The sequence below is a fragment of the Eucyclogobius newberryi genome, unplaced genomic scaffold (assembly GCF_026437365.1).
Source record: "Eucyclogobius newberryi isolate DKJ021-1_F unplaced genomic scaffold, fEucNew1.0.hap1 SCAF_4, whole genome shotgun sequence".
In the NCBI taxonomy this organism is placed as follows: Eukaryota; Metazoa; Chordata; class Actinopteri; order Gobiiformes; family Gobiidae; genus Eucyclogobius; species Eucyclogobius newberryi.
The window spans coordinates 5,945,591-5,965,634 of NW_027316056.1; the positions used below are offsets into that span (position 1 = coordinate 5,945,591).

A 20,044-nucleotide genomic window follows, 5' to 3' on the forward strand; every position below is an offset into this window, starting at 1 on the left:
GCCACGTCTCTCGCGCTGTGACAGTGAAAACAACTCCACACTCACGTCCTCAACTCTGTCACAGACTGAACTAAATATATCTTTGTGTGTGATGCGGAAAGTGTCCCCCCGGCAAACAAAAGCCGTGAGCTCCAAGCTGCTGTGGGGTCCGATCGATAAGAGACGACAGGATTGCCAGATAAAGGGACGGGGTTGCCAGGTCGGGAGAAAAGCGCTCTGATTAGCACATTGATTTGTTCTCCGGGAGCAGGGACTCTGACGCAGCGACAGTGAGAGCAGGAGAAAAGCTCCAGAGACAAAAGAAGATTTATGTTTGAGGGCTTAAGAGAGTGACAGCCAGACTTACAACAGAAAAGATAAGATCATGACTTATACTTATGAGAATACTGATACGAAAACTTGATTGTTCAGGTGGAAATGTGCCTTTGGTTTCTACAAAACAGTTCAAACATACGCATGAGATCCACATGTCACGCTTGGCTCAACATGTCATAATGCAACGTATAAAAGATGACTTATGACTTATAATACAACGCACCACAAGAAATAACGGAGAATTCACCCCGGAGAGACAAAGAGACCACGAGAATGGACTGTTTAGCGAGCTTTATTCAAGAGTTATTTGGCGCTCAGACCCCGGTGGAAGACGTTGCGATCATGGGCACTCCATGATCTATTTGTATTAGATGTCTCCCCCCGGAGCCTGGAGACTGGTGGTGGTAGATGTGAAGAGGAGGTAGAGGATGAGGGGAATGCAGAGGAGGAGCTGGGGAGGTGGTGGGTCGCAGTACGGTTAGAGCGGCCGAGCCATCTGCCTGAGGGCTTAAATGCGACCGCCTGGTGCTGATTGGGAGCGGGGAGGAGTCACTGAGAGCGTTGATTGGGGATGAGGAGCAGGTGCGAGGGCCATGGTGCAGACGCCCCCTGACCTTTCACCCTGCTTCTTTGGCCAGGAAAAACTGCATAACCTCTTTGGGATAAGCGCAGAAACCTGGGAGAGTCCATGGTAAAGGAGGGATCTGACTCTCACAGACGGACAGGCCACGCCCGCTTGAGTGCGATGATGGCGCTGGGGAGAGGGGTCCTTCCATGGTGGACTTGATGTAGATGGATGGAGTTAGGTCTTCCAGGCTGAATTTACGCAGGCTTCATTACTCATCCTTCTTAAAGCTATATTTATGTCATGTTGGTTGTTTTTCTTTTTTTAGCAGCTAAGACCAGAGCATTAGAGTACTCAAATGACCTTTATAGTGTAACAAGGAGAGTCACGGGTTAGTTACGTGCACCCATGTAATCCAGTACCCCCTTTGTTGCTTTTTCAAATCAGTAACGTGTTAGTTTGGTTATCTCAGTGTGGAGAAAAAAGCAATTGTTTTGCTGTGCGTGAATGAACAACACAAAGGGAAAGGTTAAATAATAATGTTCATTATTGGTCATGCAAAAATACACTAATGCGTCACTTTTATAACGCAATAGTGCAGGGACGAAACACGTTAGTTTTCCAGGGCAGTAACGAGGTTACTTTGAAAAGCATCAATGAGTGAAACAATCTACTCTGAGGTGAGAGAAACTTGTCTGTTTCCATGTGTCACGAGGTCATGACGAGTGTCATTGTTCATTGTGGAAGAAGGTAGACAATAAAAATCACCACCAAAGACAATCTGCGTTAGAGCAGCAGATTCTGCTTCACCATGATGTTTTGATCTAACTCGTTGCTTTCACTTAAAACAAAGAACAGTTCTATAATAGTTTAAAGGTGGAACTGAATCATCATAGTCAGGTAAAGGTTTGGCTTGTCTAAGGATCCATTTGGATGATTTGGAGGAAGTTAAATGTATTTAGTCAGTATTTAGTTTTCTGGTCAGGACCCCACTGCCAAACGCATTAGAATATACTGCTATCAAATACAATGTCGTAACCAATGTATTTATGATCCAATTCTGATATATGTCTGTCCATTTGTCCGTCCATAAATGAGTAATTGTATTAGTATTTGAGCTCTTTATGCGTTTCACATTGACAGAGCTAACAGCAGGTTCCCTTTCACAACGCGGCCATGTGTAATCCACCTGCAGTGATTTATCCCTCAATAACACCCTGACCTTTCACTCTCATATTTTAATACAGCTCAGTTTGACTCAAATTGGCCTTTTACACCAGCACCACTCATTTCTTTTCTCCCTCTGCCTCCACAGATTATTTTAAATGTGTCTTCATGATAAATGGACCTTGAACCTTTGTATAATGCTGTTTCATCATAAAAGTGTAGATCATGTGTTTGTTTTATATTTCATGCTTTAGTATTCTGCACATTTAGTCTCCAATCACTCATTCCCAACGATGAAAGCAGCGGCTGATTTTAGACTGAAGATTGTATCTCCCTTTTATTAATGCCATTACTAACCCTAACCTGTCCCTCCTGTCTCACTGTCCCCCCTGTCTCACTGTCCCCCTTGTGTCACTGTCCCCCCTGTCTCACTGTCCCCCTTGTGTCACTGCCCCCCCTGTCTCACTGTCCCCCCTGTGTCACTGTCCCTCCTGTCTCACTGTCCCCCCTGTGTCACTGTCCCCCCTGTGTCACTGTCCCCCCAGTGCCACTGTCCCCCCTGTGTCACTGTCCTTCCTGTGTCACTGTCCTTCCTTGTCCTTCCTGTGTCACTGTCCTTCCTTGTCCTCTGTGCTTCTCCTAGACTGACATAAAAGGCCTCTGATGATTGAAGTCAGTGTAATCCCTCATTTGTCCAGTAGTGGTCTGTGGTAGAAAAGACATCAAAGTCATCTGGACACTGTTTTATTTTCAATCTGATGGAACCTTTTGCTTGTTGTCCTCTCCTGATCTAGTTCTCTCAGTGACACTTTGTCTTGATGTTTGTGCAGGTTCCGTCTGCTGTGTCAGTCCATCATCGCTCACAAACTCTTTGATTACGTGGTCCTAGTCTTCATCTTCTTAAACTGCATCACTGTGGCTTTGGAGCGGCCCAGGATCCTGCAGGGCAGTTTGGTGAGTCCACTATTCTCTAAATGTGAATGTTTGCACTGGGAGTGTTGTTCAAGCTGTGTTTCAACCAGAACTTTACAATAAGGCCAGAAGCTGGATTAGACTTTAGTTCAAAAATGTCCTAAACAAAAAAACTTAGTTTCCTAAAGTTCATGTAGAGATGTCAAGATCAATTTGTTTTCAATCCGTCACATCCATCTTCTTCTGCTTATCCGGGGCCGGGTTGCGGGGGCAGCAGTCTAAGCAGGGACTCCCAGGCTTCCCTCACCCCAGACACTTCCTCCAGCTTCTCCAGGGGGATCCTGAGGCATTCCCAGGTCAGCTGAGAGACATTTTCCCTCCATTGTGTCCTGGGACTTCCCGGTGGGACATGCCTGAAACACCTCCCCAGGGAGGCGCCCAGGAGGCATCCGGAACAGACGCCCGAGCCACCTCAGCTGGCTCCTCTCTACGTCAAGCCTCGAAATAACGGGCCGGACACTGTCAATGACCGACGCAAAAATCAGTTTTGACCGACTCGAAAATCACCGCTCCGGACACAATGACCGACGCAAATTTTTCGCTGTAATACATATTTTTAATAGGCAAAAACAGCCGTGAACGTGCCCAAAGCAATTCCTATGCACAAACTCGGGCGCGCTGTACTACAGACCACGATTATTGCTGTAGTTATACAGCGGAGGAAGGCAGGCTTAAGTTTCGTTTTGACAGACATGCCACTTCGCAGTCTTCTCGCTTCTCATTGGCCGAGCGGTGTCCGTGATCTAATGTCGATGAAAGGGGGCATCTGATTGGCCGCTGCGTTCGGTTGTACTCGGAAATGCCCGGTCTAATTTTGCGCCACAAGTGATATCGAGGTTGGCGGGCGTCAATCTCTCCTCAGTTCGCAATTCAGTCTTTTTAAAGTTGTTTGCAACAAAAGCTGTAATTTTGCACATTAGGGACAATGTCAATGTGGAAGTATCCAAGGGCCCCAAGGGCCCCGCCCCCTTTGGAGTTGTTAGCATCGGGGCAATGTATATATGTTAGTAGTTTATTTTGTAGGCTGTGATTTTATATATTCCACAAGATCTCCTTGTGTCAAATGCTGTAAACAGTATTTATTTTGTATCTAAGAAACATTATTATATCAAATTAAACAGTATTAAAGATCATGATCTCTGGTTTATAGGAATTCAGTATTTGTGCTCTTCATATCAAATAACAAATAAAAGTACTTTAAATTGTTTTACATGCTAATAACCAGGTTTAAAACAACACATTTATCTTGTTCTTATGACGCCGCGATGCCGCGCGCGCTTGTGGGCCCCTGAAATTGCTGGGGGGCCCCTAACTTTTTTAGGTAGGGGCCCCCCTGGCCCCTAACTTTGAAAATCTATTTCTCAGCCTGTAAATGATAAAGAGACATGTTAATAAAAGTTCATTTTTCATTAATTATGTTATTCTGTTTTCCTTTCCTTGTGACCGATTCAGAATTAGCCATGACAGGTACCAAATGATCGGTACCTGTCATGTTGACAGGGACGTAAAAATAATTATTTCAAGGCTTGCTATGTAGAGGAGCAGTGGCTCTACTCCGAGCTCCTCCCGTGTGACTGAGCTCCTCACCCTCATGTGTTATTGATCTTCCATACAATAAGAGTATTTGATTTTTGCATGACATGTTAATATGCATGGAATGTGCACAAGGCGAAGAGTGCTTTGGAGAAGAACTACACAAGTAGTACACACTAATAGGCCTATTGTCCATTTGTGTCAGCATTACACTATTGTGGCCACAGCTGCCCTGGAACAGACTGACTGAAGCGTGGCTGCCAATCTGGACCCTCTGCCCGTCCCAGCACACGCCACTGAGCCACGGAGTTTAATCTCGCCCTTCTCTCTGTTTCAGGAGCGTCTGTTTCTGACCATCTCCAACTACATCTTCACCGCCATCTTTGTCACAGAGATGACCGTCAAGGTTTGTGCTTTTCAACAGGACTTTATGGAGCTCATGGTGGTCTTCATGGTCTGAAGTGTTGCCCCCCGTGTAAAAAACATAACTGACATAACTTTGATGCTCACTGTATTGTCATAGATATAAAACGTTAACGAAAAGTTAAATACATAGTAAACATGTACAGTATTCTACACAAATCATACTGTATGAGAATAAGATATTAAGAGATTAGGATTTGAATGAAGTCCACAGGTAACACTGAGTTCAGTTTCCAGCACAAAACTCAACACACTGAAAAGCACTTTCTACAGCTGAGCTTCCCAAACCTTTTAGTCTTGAACCTGGAGAACAACCAAGGAACCCCTCGTTGTAAAATATAATATCAATTTAAACTTTATGCTGTTTTTTCAAGCCTCTTTGTCTGGTTGAAATCAGAGTACGTTGAGGAATTGGATCCTACATTGACTGTATTGTACTGTATTGCTGTTGAGTTTGTGTTAATTTGAGGAATAATCATTGAATCTTGTCCTCTGGGAGTCCTTTAATCCTCTCTGAGATTCAGTCTGGAAACTTTTCTTCTTCTTCTTTGGTTTCTCCACTTTCTCCCTTGACCCTGAATCTCACTTTCTGCAGTTTTTAAACAACATTGATTTTTGTACAACTCTGCTCCTCTAGTTTTACATCGTCTGATTCTCTCATTTTACTCCTCAGACAAAAATCACTTCTGCTCAAAATCAGGCGTAACAATTTGAACTCTTTACAAGTTTGTTGGCCCCTGAAGGTGGAGTCTGTGCAGTTTTTAGAGATACAATAATTACCCACAGGTTGTCTTTTTCCAAGAAGCATGTGTTTTGGGACCGTCCTGTTGCTCAGAAATATTAGACTGAGGTCAATAGATCACTACGAGCGATGTATGTGGGCCTTAAAACTCCTGCCATGGACACTGTAGATAAAGTATTCAACATCCTGAGGGAGATAAACAGGCTCAGTTCATTGGACCAGATCTGTGTTCAATATATATTCAATTTAACATTCACTTCCATTCTCTACTATGATAAATCAATCAATCTCCCTCGGTAACAGTGATCCTGAGACACAAGAGGGAGAAGGAGAGAGTCCATTGTTGTTTTCCTCATCATTTTGTTACAGACTCGTCTCTGAGGCCGACACAGAGGCTCAGTCCATCTGTGAGTGACTTTACACCGGCTCCTTTGTGAAGTACTCCAACGATTTACAAAGTCACTCGTAAATACAGCCTCCAAGGAACTCCTAAAGACACACTCTTTGGGGGAAACAATTCACGGATCCTCTCTGCACACACACACACACACACACACACAGACAGACACACACACACACACACACACACACACAGACACACACACACACTCACACACAGACACACACACACACACACACAGACACACACACACAGACACACACACACACAGACAGACACACACACACACACACACACACACACAGACAGACAGACAGACAGACACACACACATACACACACACACACACTCACACACACACACACACTCACACACACACACACACACACAGACACAGACACACACACACACACACACACACACACACATACACACACACACACAGACACACACACACACAGACAGACACACACACAGACACACACACACACACAGACACACACATACACACACACACACTCACACACACACACACTCACACACACACACACACACAGACACAGACACACACACATACACACACAGCACACACACACTCACACATACACACACACATACACATCACTGGGAGCAGAAGAAAGAAGGAGATTCACGGCAACTCAGAGAGTTCACTTAAAAGAGGGAGTTTCATGGCAGTTTGCACATCACAAAATAGATGAGAGAGACAGGGAAACAGAGCAGCATCGTGAAGGTCAGAGTTCAGAGTGACGCTGCTGTGAAAAGTGGGGGGCCACATAATCTCTCATCTTCAAATGTGGGGGGGTGTAAACCTGAACCTTCCCAATAATAATGCTTAACAGATTGAGCCACTGCTCCTGCTCCGGTTTGTGCAGTATAAATATTCAAGAAAAGTCTTCTGCAGTGGTGGAAAGTAACAAAGTGGAAAAGTTTGGAAATTTTGAGGTATATTTATACTTAAGTACATTTGCAGTAGATACGTTTTACTTTTACTGCAGACCGCTGTATCATATGTCCTCGTGTCCAAATTCAGCTCTTCATCAGACCAATATCTCAGTGAATATGTGTTGGATTGTAATAAAACACAGCATTTTGAAGTTTAACATTCAGAGAACACATCTGAACTGTCCTTACTGTCCCCTCTGTCCCTACTGTCCCCTCTGTCCCCTCTGTCCTTGATAACTGTGTGAGCTGATTTACCTGTGTCTGTGTCTTCACATCTGGATCATCTGCTCCTGAACTCGTACTTATCGGGTGAGTGTTACGTTGCAACATGAGATATTTACGATAAGATATGCTCCATGGTAGTGATGCCGGGTTGTGTTTTGACCCGTGAGTCAAGTCTGGCCAAGTAAGTGTCATTTCAATGTGGCAGGTTCTAAACTGCAGACCGCCATGTGTCGCATGTCAGCGCTCCACATGTGTCTTTGTATTCTGCCGCGTCTAGATTCACTTCCTCATTGGACTCATCTCTCAGTGAATATGAGTCTGATTGTAATAAAACAGTTTGAAGCTTCCACTGACGTCTTCTTCTACACTAGCAGGGGTGTCAAACTCATTTTCAATTTCGACGCTCAGGCTGAGTCGCGGGCCGAAAATAACGTAAAACATAAAAGAATAACGTTTGTTCTCATAAACTGAAATGTATTTAGAAAAACAAGTGTAATTTCAGCAACACTGTGCTTCAGTTTATGTGCATCACAACTTCAGATCTACAGAGATAAACAGTTAGTCAGAAGTATTTAGAACTCAAAAATATTGCATTTAACTTTGTAACAAAATAAACTACTCAAGATCTAAAAAACCTTTTAAATGTACTACTATTTCCACCGCTCTGTAGTTCTCTGTAGTTCTCTGTAGTTCTCTGTAATTATCTGTAGTTCTCTGTAGTTCTCTGTAGTTCTCTGTAATTGTCTGTAATTATCTGTAGTTCTCTGTAGTTCTCTGCAGTTCTCTGTAGTTATATGTAGTTCTCTGTAGTTCTCTGTAGTTATATGTAGTTCTCTGTAGTTCTTTGTAGTTCTCTGTAGTTATATGTAGTTCTCTGTAGTTCTTTGTAGTTCTCTGTAGTTATATGTAGTTCTCTGTAGTTCTCTGTAGTTCTCTGTAATTATCTGTAGTTATATGTAGTTCTCTGTAGTTCTTTGTAGTTCTCTGTAGTTATATGTAGTTCTATGTAGTTCTCTGTAGTTCTCTGTAGTTCTCTGTAGTTATATGTAGTTCTATGTAGTTCTCTGTAGTTCTCTGTAGTTCTCTGTAGTTCTCTGTAGTTATATGTAGTTCTCTGTAGTTCTCTGTAGTTCTCTGTAGTTCTCTGTAGTTATATGTAGTTCTCTGTAGTTCTCTGTAGTTCTCTGTAGTTATATGTAGTTATATGTAGTTATATGTAGTTCTCTGTAGTTCTCTGTAGTTCTCTGTAGTTCTCTGTAGTTATATGTAGTTCTCTGTAGTTCTCTGTAGTTCTCTGTAGTTATATGTAGTTATATGTAGTTCTCTGTAGTTCTCTGTAGTTCTCTGTAGTTCTCTGTAGTTATATGTAGTTCTCTGTAGTTCTCTGTAGTTCTCTGTAGTTATATGTAGTTCTCTGTAGTTCTCTGTAGTTCTCTGTAGTTCTCTGTAGTTATATGTAGTTATATGTAGTTCTCTGTAGTTCTCTGTAGTTATATGTAGTTATATGTAGTTCTCTGTAGTTCTCTGTAGTTCTCTGTACACCTGACTCAGCACTAAATACAAACACACGTGGAGCGTTTAAGGAGGTTAAGTTATGAGCCACAGTGTTCCATCAAAACAAACTCTTTTCTCAAATCATGGGCCAAATATTATGTACAAAATAAAATACATAGCTTTTTTACAGCCTAGTAATAGTTGGGGAGTCCATATTCATGCAGCAGCAGGAACAGGAACATGGACTTTTGATGTGATTTATGATGTGAAATGTTCTTATCACAGACATGTTTCTGCTCAAACTCAATATGAGCTTCACTCATATTTTCATAGTTTAAGCTGATCTTAGTGACAAAATGATTCATGTAGTGACTCAAATGAGGTCATTGTGTTTGTGTTCAGTCACATTAGTGTGGACACAGTCACATTAGTGTGGACACAGTCACATTAGTGTGGACACAGTCACATTAGTGTGGACACAGTCACATTAGTGTGGACACAGTCACATTAGTGTGGACACAGTCACATTAGTGTGGACACAGTCACATTAGTGTGGACACAGTCACATTAGTGTGGACACAGTCACATTAGTGTGGACACAGTCACATTAGTGTGGACACAGTCACATTAGTGTGGACACAGTCACATTAGTGTGGACACAGTCACATTAGTGTGGACACAGTCATGTTCATACTTTATTACACTCTGAGCTGTGTTTTACCTGTGGCTTCTGATCTGTCCATGTTTGCACTGGTTTGGATGTTTTCCTCAGAGCATCATCACAGAAGTTAGTTTTCTTGTTGTTAACTCCACATTAGCTCCACTTTTAGCAAAACTCTAACATCCACAAAACCGTCTCCTTTCTTTCTTCCACGTGTTTCCTAAAGCCACACGTCTCTGTCCTCGCTCAGACCTCTGCTCTGAGGTGTGTAAGTGCTGTAAAGTGCTGTAAAGTGCTGTAAAGTGCACAAACGCACGTCTTACTTCCCTCAGCACTTCTTCCTCCTCAGTGCACACAGGGCAGTGAAGAGCTGCGCGGGGAGGGGCGGCCACCAGCGGCATTGTGGGACGTTTAGTTTTAGCGATAAAAACGGTTACGGATGTAACTACGGGTCTATGAATGGGGGAAAAAAATAAATATGAATTTGAAATGTTCGGCGGGCCGAATTAAAACGTTTGGCGGGCCAGATGCGGTAAATTGTTGCTTTTCGAACTTTTGTTTCTTTTTTGACCCTCAAAATTGCCTTAGCGACATCCCAAAGAATGTGTGGGGAAATGTCTCCTTTGTCGCTGTCCTCTACATATGTCCTTAACTAGACTGACATTAAATCTCCAGAGTGTGGTTTTCCGTTTCTGTTTCAAAACTTACAGTTATGTGGAAGTTATTTTGAAGTTATCAATTTAAAATGACTTTCAGATGGAAGTTGAAACGCCTTGAATTTTAAAACGTATTCCTGATGACTTTTTCTACACATTTTCATTTTGTTATTAATATACACTATACTGTACACTTAAATTTGGACCTCTGCATTTTGAAAGTCCTTACGCAAGTAAACAATTCAAGGAAACGTTGAAGGCAAAGTTTCAGGTTAAAAATCTTGCTCCTCAGACCAGTAACTTCAGACTGATACATCGTCCAAATGACTATCTTTGAGGGAATTAAAAAGAGTTAAAATGATCTGTAATCTTCGTTCGGACTCTGTTTTGTGGCTTGTTGCATCAGGAAGGTCATCTGGCTTAAATGACTCCACAAGATGTTTGACCAGCAGAGGGCAGCAAAAGCTACTTGGGGAAGACTCTATTAGGATCCGTCAGTCTGTGGCAGAAACTATTAGCTCTGAACGACTTCATTTGCAAAGGCCTGATCGTTTGAATTTCCCCTGAGGGATTAATAAAGTTTGAATTAATTTTTCCAATATGTCTTGTTATATTCTCATAAATTATACCTGGCCCTGCGCCGTAATCATCTCTCGCTCTCCTCTCTCCTTCTGCGCTCCTGTCCTCTTGGTCTACGGTATGTCCTGATTTGGTGATTAGGTTAGCTGGTTCTCTTCTCACTTTTTTAAATACCTGATTTAGTCCAGCTTTAGTCCGGTTTAGAGGGAGCCATTAAAATCCCGCCAAATGAAATCATAATTAGAAAAACAGGAGCACCTTCATATGGACTTTGAAATCACACATGCTTAAGTTTAGAACTGATTAAGTTCCACATTACTCTACTGTTTCCACATGGCATTATTTTAGTTTGGACCAGTTTTTGGTCTTGATTTAGTCCACGTTGACCTTGTTCAGTCCCGGTTCAGTCCTGATTGAGTCTTTATTATTGTATTTTCCAGAGTTATAGTGCACCTCATTTTCTTTATCCCAAATGGAAAACCGTAACTTCCTCAGACTTTAACACTCTCCCCCACACAGCACTTTTTATTGGACTTGTAACACATTTGTCCAATTTCCTCTTTCACAAACCTCGTCTTTTTGAACTCAGAAAAGGAGTCGAGTGGAATCAATATTTGCACGGCATTGCTGCGGGAAATGCTCCTCAGATAAAACCAGATACAGGAAAAGGTAGTAAAACATGTGTACTGCGAATCTGAACTGTGTGAAGGCAGAAGTTACAAATGTAAGACTTTTCTTTGTCTAAAACTCAAGTGACTTTTAAAAGCAGCATTATCTGCAGTGACGGGGCTGTCCTTGTTCACAAATGGTTTAGTCCTGGTTTAGTTCTTGGTTTGGTGCTTGTTTAGTTCTTTCTTTAGTCCTGGTTTAGTTCTTTCTTTAGTCCTGGTTAAGTTCTTTGTTTGGTCCTGGTTAAGCTCTTGGTTTGGTGCTTGTTTAGGTCTTGATTTAGTCCTGGTTTAGTTCCTGCTTTAGTCCTGGTTTAGTTATTTGTTTGGTGCTGCTTTAGTCCTGGTTCAGTTCTTGGTTTGGTGCTTTTTTAGTTCTTGGTTTGGTCCTTGTTTAGTTCTTGATTTAGTCCTGGTTTAATTATTGGTTTTGTGCTGGTTTAGTTCTTTGTTTGGTGCTTGTTTAGTTCTTGGTTTAGTACTGGTTTTGAGTATGTATCCTTTAAAATGGAGCTAAAACGGTCTCCATCCATTCTCTTCATTGTTTTATACAAGCCTCCCCAGCACTGCCAAAGTTTTATTGATGATTTTACTGAGATGCTTTCAGTCATATGCACAGACTTTGATGGTTTGGTCATTACAGGTGATTTCAATGTGCATGTTGATAATATTTGTGACAGAAACGCTAAAGAGCTTGATGCTGTCCTTGAAACCTTCAGTCTTACTCAGCATGTGAGAGGCCCCACCCACAGCAAAGGACACACTCTAGATCTCATAATTACAAAGGGGGTAAATATTTCAAATGTTAATGTGATCGATGTTGCTCTGTCTGATCATTTCTGTGTCTTCTTTGACCTGTCTGTTTCTCCCAAACCTCCGGTTGGTCCTGCAGTTGTTCAGAGGAGACACATAAGTGATGGCACAGGTGCACTGTTTATGGAAATGATAAACTTCGAAAATGTCTCATGTTCTAATGTAAATGATTTGTTGAACTCTGTTACATCTAGTGTTTTGAATGTTCTGGACACCATCGCCCCTATAAAGGCTAAAATGGTTAAAAATAAGCAGAAGGCGCCGTGGAGAAATGATGATTCGGTCAGGGCACAGAAAAGGGAGTGCCGCAGGGCCGAACGGAAATGGCGCAAGTCAAAGCTCCAGGTTCAAAAAGAGATTTACAAAGAAAAGCTGAATATGTACAACCTAATCTTATGTAGAACTAGGGAAAGATATTTTTCTGAAATAATTGGAAGCTGCAGTAACAACTCGCGTGTCCTGTTTGCCACAGTAAACAGATTAACAAACCCTCCAGCTCAGCTGCCGTTAGAACTCATTTCCACATCCAAGTGTAATGAGTTTGCATTATTCTTTAATGACAAAGTTCAGGGCATTAAAAATGCTATAAATCCCACAATGCAAAAAATTACCCTAAAACCACCAAGACACTTAGAGCTGACTCACTTTGCACCAGTAACTGACAAAACTGTCCATGAGATCATCACCAGTCTGAGTTCATCTACATGCTGCCTTGATGTGTTACCCACCAAATTTCTAAAGTCTGTGCTGAACAGTTTGTTAGCACCATTCACTCACATAGTTAACATGTCGCTTCAATCTGGAACATTCCCAATGTCTTTGAAAACTGCGGTCATAAAGCCTCTCCTAAAGAAGAGCAGTCTTGATGCCGCAGTACTGAGTCATTACCGGCCCATCTCTAATCTGCCATTTTGGGGCAAAGTCCTTGAAAAGGTTGTTTACCAACAGCTCACAGATTTCCTCTTAATAAACAACTCATTTGATGTTTTTCAGTCAGGTTTTAGACCTCATCACAGCACTGAGACTGCTCTTGTCAAGGTGACAAATGACATCCGCCTGAACACTGACACGGGCAAAGCCTCAGTCTTAATTCTGTTAGATCTGAGTGCTGCTTTTGACACTGTCGATCATGGGATCCTCTTACAGAGACTAGAGGACTGGGTGGGCATCACTGGCACTGCCCTAAACTGGTTAAGGTCCTATCTGGAAGACAGGAAGTACTTTGTTGAAATTGGTAGCTGTGTCTCAGACCACATGACCCTGACCTGTGGAGTGCCCCAAGGGTCAGTCCTGGGTCCCCTTCTGTTCAACCTCTACATGCTGCCGTTGGGTCAGTTGATACGCAGTGAAAATGTGTCCTATCACAATTATGCAGACGACACTCAGATCTATGTTTCACTATCGGCAGGTGACTATGGACCAGTAGATTCACTCTGTCACTGCATCCAACAGATCAGTTTGTGGATGCAAAACAACTTTCTCCAGCTGAACTCAGACAAGACTGAAATAATCGTTTTTGGCCCACAGAAACAAAGAGAAAGTGTTAGCGGTCACCTCCAGAGTCTCGCTCTAAAACCTACAAACCAAATTAGAAATCTGGGGGTAATAATGGACTCAGACTTGAACTTTAATAGCCACGTCAAATCAATAACATCAGCAGCTTTTTACCATCTAAAAAACATTGCCAAAATCAAAAATATAGTGTCAAAACCAGATTTAGAGAGACTTATCCACGCGTTTGTCTCCAGTAGATTAGACTACTGTAACGGCCTGCTCACTGGTCTCTCCAAACGAGCTGTAAAACAGCTGCAGTACATCCAGAACGCTGCTGCTCGGGTCCTGACTAGAACCAGGAAGTATGATCACATTAGTCCTGTTCTCAGGTCTCTGCACTGGCTCCCTGTGGCTCAGAGAATAGACTTTAAAGCAGCTCTGCTTGTGTACAAGTCTCTCCATGGCCTAGCACCAAAGTACATCTTGGATATGTTAGTGCCATATGAACCATCTCGGACTCTGAGGACCTCAGGGACCGGCCTCCTGCTGGTGCCCAGAGTCAGGACAAAACATGGGCAATCTGCGTTTCAGTTTTATGCAGCTAAAATCTGGAACAGTCTTCCTGAAGATGTGAGACAGGCTTCTACTCTGACAATGTTCAAATCTAAGCTAAAAACTGTTTTGTTTAGCTGCGCATATGACTAAAAGGATTTTTTCTTTGCACTCTTCTCTTTTGTTTGTGATTTTATTAGTTTAGAAAATCAGTTGGATTGATAATTTTTAATTTAGTTAATTTTATTGTATTTCTGTAATTTCTTTGTGATTTGAATGCATTTTTCCTGCTGTGAAGCACTTTGAATTGCCTTGTGTATGAAATGTGCTCTACAAATAAACTTGCCTTGCCTTGCCTTGCCTGGTTTAGTCCTTGGTTTGGTGCTGGTTTAGTTCTTGGGTTAGTCTGGTATAGTTCTTGGTTTGGTCCTGGTTTAATTCCTGGTTTAGTCCTGGTTTCAGACCTGGTTGAATCCTGGTTGTGGTCTAGTTCAATCCTTGATTCAGACCCATTTTCATCCTAGTTTAATTTCCCAGGTTAATTCCTGGTTTAGTCATAATTGTATACTGGTTTAGTCCTGGTTTCAGCCCTGGTTTAATCCCAGTTTAGTCCTGGTTTAGTCTTGGTTTAGTCCTGGTTTAGTGTTGGTTTTATCCTGGTTTAGTCCTGGTTTCAGACCTGGTTTAATCCTTGTTGTGCTCTAGTTTAGTCCTTTATTAGTGGAGTTTTCAGGCGTGGTCTTTGTGCTGAGAGGCATTTGAAGTATTCCTCCTGTTCTCTGTTTGTACATGTGTATTATACATGTACATGTGTATTATAGATGTACATGTGTACTATACATGTACATGTGTACTATACATGTACATGTGTATTATACATGTACATGTGTATTATAGATGTACATGTGTACTATACATGTACATGTGTACTATACATGTACATGTGTATTATACATGTACATGTGTATTATACATGTACATGTGTATTATAGATGTACATGTGTACTATACATGTACATGTGTACTATACATGTACATGTGTATTATACATGTACATGTGTATTATAGATGTACATGTGTACTATACATGTACATGTGTACTATACATGTACATGTGTATTATACATGTACATGTGTATTATACATGTACATTTGTATTATAGATGTAAATGTGTATTATACATGTACATGTGTATTATACATGTACATGTGTATTATACATGTACATGTGTATTATAGATGTAAATGTGTATTATACATGTACATGTGTATTATAGATGTAAATGTGTATTATACATGTACATGTGTATTATAGATGTAAATGTGTATTATACATGTACATGTGTACTATACATGTACATGTGTACTATACATGTACATGTGTATTATACATGTACATGTGTATTATACATGTACATGTGTACTATACATGTACATGTGTACTATACATGTACATGTGTATTATACATGTACATGTGTATTATACATGTACATGTGTATTATACATGTACATGTGTACTATACATGTACATGTGTACTATACATGTACATGTGTATTAAAGATGTAAATGTGTATTATACATGTACATGTGTACTATACATGTACATGTGTATTATACATGTACATGTGTATTATAGATGTAAATGTGTATTATAGATGTACATGTGTACTATACATGTACATGTGTACTATACATGTACATGTGTATTATACATGTACATGTGTATTATACATGTACATGTGTACTATACATGTACATGTGTACTATACATGTACATGTGTATTATACATGTACATGTGTATTATACATGTACATGTGTATTATACATGTACATGTGTACTATACATGTACATGTGTACTATACATGTACATGTGTATTAAAGATGTAAATGTGTATTATACATGTACATGTGTACTATACATGTACATGTGTACTATACATGTACATGTGTATTAAAGATGTAAATGTGTATTATACATGTACATGTGTATTATAGATGTACATGTGTACTATACATGTACATGTGTACTATACATGTACATGTGTATTATACATGTACATGTGTATTATAGATGTACATGTGTACTATACATGTACATGTGTACTATACATGTACATGTGTATTATACATGTACATGTGTATTATACATGTACATTTGTATTATAGATGTAAATGTGTATTATACATGTACATGTGTATTATACATGTACATGTGTATTATAGATGTAAATGTGTATTATACATGTACATGTGTATTATAGATGTAAATGTGTATTATACATGTACATGTGTATTATAGATGTAAATGTGTATTATACATGTACATGTGTACTATACATGTACATGTGTACTATACATGTACATGTGTATTATACATGTACATGTGTATTATACATGTACATGTGTACTATACATGTACATGTGTACTATACATGTACATGTGTATTATACATGTACATGTGTATTATACATGTACATGTGTATTATACATGTACATGTGTACTATACATGTACATGTGTACTATACATGTACATGTGTATTAAAGATGTAAATGTGTATTATACATGTACATGTGTATTATAGATGTACATGTGTACTATACATGTACATGTGTACTATACATGTACATGTGTATTAAAGATGTAAATGTGTATTATACATGTACATGTGTATTATAGATGTACATGTGTACTATACATGTACATGTGTACTATACATGTACATGTGTATTATACATGTACATGTGTATTATAGATGTACATGTGTACTATACATGTACATGTGTACTATACATGTACATGTGTATTATACATGTACATGTGTATTATACATGTACATTTGTATTATAGATGTAAATGTGTATTATACATGTACATGTGTATTATACATGTACATGTGTATTATACATGTACATGTGTATTATAGATGTAAATGTGTATTATACATGTACATGTGTATTATAGATGTACATGTGTACTATACATGTACATGTGTATTATACATGTACATGTGTATTAAAGATGTAAATGTGTATTATACATGTACATGTGTATTATAGATGTACATGTGTACTATACATGTACATGTGTACTATACATGTACATGTGTATTATACATGTACATGTGTATTATAGATGTACATGTGTACTATACATGTACATGTGTACTATACATGTACATGTGTATTATACATGTACATTTGTATTATAGATGTAAATGTGTATTATACATGTACATGTGTATTATACATGTACATGTGTATTATACATGTACATGTGTATTATACATGTACATGTGTATTATAGATGTAAATGTGTATTATACATGTACATGTGTATTATAGATTTAAATGTGTATTATACATGTACATGTGTATTATACATGTACATGTGTATTATAGATGTAAATGTGTATTATACATGTACATGTGTATTATACATGTACATGTGTATTATAGATGTAAATGTGTACTATACACGCTTTTTTTGCGGCAAGACGCAGCAAATGATCAAGAGATTTGGCTCTAGTAACGTGCTACGCACTGACCGGAAGAAGGAAACAAAACAAACCCACATGAGGTTTCGGCCAATCACAGAAGACGTGAGATTCTCACTGAGACAAAAGGGCGTGTCCTGCTTCTGTCATTCTGACATGTCTAAGGTCTAAACTCAGGCAATTGACAATTACAGGTTTTGACAAGAAACATGAGTTTCTCACTCTCTCATCCTCTTGAGACGATCTCAATGTGGTCATCTCACAGTTTGGGTTGAATGGGATGTGCCGTAGGGCCCCTAGGGCCCCTATGGCCCGTGGACCATGTGGATTGAGTAAACAAACATGCGCGACAGGTGACATTATTTGGAGAATTCATAACTTCTAAATATAAACTTACCAAAGGATGTTCAGGGATGTTCACTAGAGGTGAGCAGGTCTATCAAGCTATTATCGTTTTATCAACGCGTACAATTTTATGTGAAGCCAGTCTTAAGTCTTTTGGTGGGGGGAGGGGGTCCAGAGAGAGACGAAAAAAATTAAGTATTTTCAGCTTCAACCTATTTTGAGATGATCCCTTAGCTTCACTCACTTGTTTTATTCATTCTGTTTACGAGCTCATCTTCTCTGAGCCTCACAAAAACACTAGATATCTGGGGGTCCATCTCCAGACTCGTTCGATCAAATCATGATCGTTATACCTGCGTGGCTACATTACCATGTCAGAGGCTAGTTAGCATTTATTTATATCACCTGTGTAACTCCCTCTGCTGCCAGTAGATGGAGCCTAAAGGTCAGTTCTTGACGGGGAGAAAGCAAGAGTGACATGAAGTAGGCAAATTTTGTGTGTGTGATGCCAACGTAAAGTTACTTAAGAGCATATTTACCAATAAGATTACAAATATTGCAGAATATTTGTCCTTCAAGTTGTTTTAGGTCAATATTGCAATTTAAAATGTCCAATATATAAAATATTGGTCCTTGGGTGTCATAGATTATAATTATAGCGACAAAAGCATAATGTGTCTTCTGTCAAGTTGATTTTTAAATGCGATACTTTTAAGTTTTTTTGTTTGTTTTTTGCCTCTGTATCAATACCATCCATCCATCCATCCATCTTCTTCCGCTTTATCCGGGGCCGGGTCGCGGGGGCAGCAGTCTGCGCAGGGACTCCCAGACTTCCCTTTCCCCAGACACTTCCTCCAACTCCTCCGGGGGGATTCCGAGGCGTTCCCAGGCCAGCCGAGAGACATAGTCTCTCTAGCGTGTCCTGGGTCTTCCCCGGGGCCGCTGCACCGATCCGCCTGTCAATCTCACGCTCCATCCTTCCCTCACTCGTGAACAAGACCCCAAGATACTTGAACTCCTCCACTTGGGGCAAGAACACCCCACCCACCTGGAGAGGGCAAGCCACCTTCTTCCTGTCGAGAACCATGGCCTCGGATTTGGAGGTGCTGATTCTCATCCCAGCCGCTTCACACTCGGCTGCAAACCGTCCCAGTGCATGCTGCAGGTCCGGGTTTGATGGAGCCATCAGGACAACATCGTCTGCAAACAGCAGAGATGAGATCCTGTGGTCCCCAAACCGGACACCCTCCGACCCCTGACCACACCCTCCGACCCCTGACTGCGCCTAGAAATTCTGTCAATAAAAATTATGAACTAACTGGCAATGGCAAACTCCCATGAACCCTCGAGCACCCGATGGAGAGTAAAGAGCTGGTCCAGTGTTCCACGAACGGGACCGAAACCACTCTGCTCCTCCTGAAATCGAGGTTCGACTATCGGTCGGATTCTCCTCTCCAGTACATTGGAATAGACCTTACCCGGGAGGCTGAGGAGTGTGATCCCTCTGTAGTTGGAACACACCCTCCGGTCCCCCTTCTTGAACAGAGGGACCACCACCCCGGTCTGCCAGTCCAGAGGCACGGTCCCCGACCGCCACGCGACGTTGCAGAGACGTGTCAACTAAGACAGTCCTACAACATCCAGATACTTTAGGTACTCAGGGCGGATCTCATCCACCCCCGGAGCCCTGCCACTGAGGAGTTTGCGAACAACCTCAGTGACTTCAGCTTGGGTGATGGATGAGCCAGCCTCCGAGTCCCCGGTCTCTGCTTCCTCTTCGGAAGACGTGACTTAGGGATTAAGGAGGTCCTCAAAGTGTTCCTTCCACCGTCCGACAACATCCCCAGTCGAGGTCAGCAGGCCTCCACCCGTACCGTAAACGGTGTTGGTGAGGCACTGCTTCCCCCTCCTGAGGCGCCGGACGGTTTGCCAGAATTTCTTCGGGGCCGACCGATAGTCCTTCTCCATGGCCTCCCC

At 41.1% G+C, this 20,044-nt stretch overlaps 1 protein-coding gene across 1 annotated transcript in view; it reads left to right on the plus strand.

The window, feature by feature from the left end:
• Window positions 1–20,044, plus strand: part of LOC140377342 (voltage-dependent T-type calcium channel subunit alpha-1I-like) — a 302,547-nt gene that overhangs the window by 198,764 nt on the left and 83,739 nt on the right. The window contains exons 20-21 of the mRNA XM_072462718.1: window positions 2,878–3,001; window positions 4,890–4,958. Coding sequence (XP_072318819.1) covers window positions 2,878–3,001; window positions 4,890–4,958 — 193 coding nt within the window. The remainder of the gene's footprint in view (window positions 1–2,877; window positions 3,002–4,889; window positions 4,959–20,044) is intronic.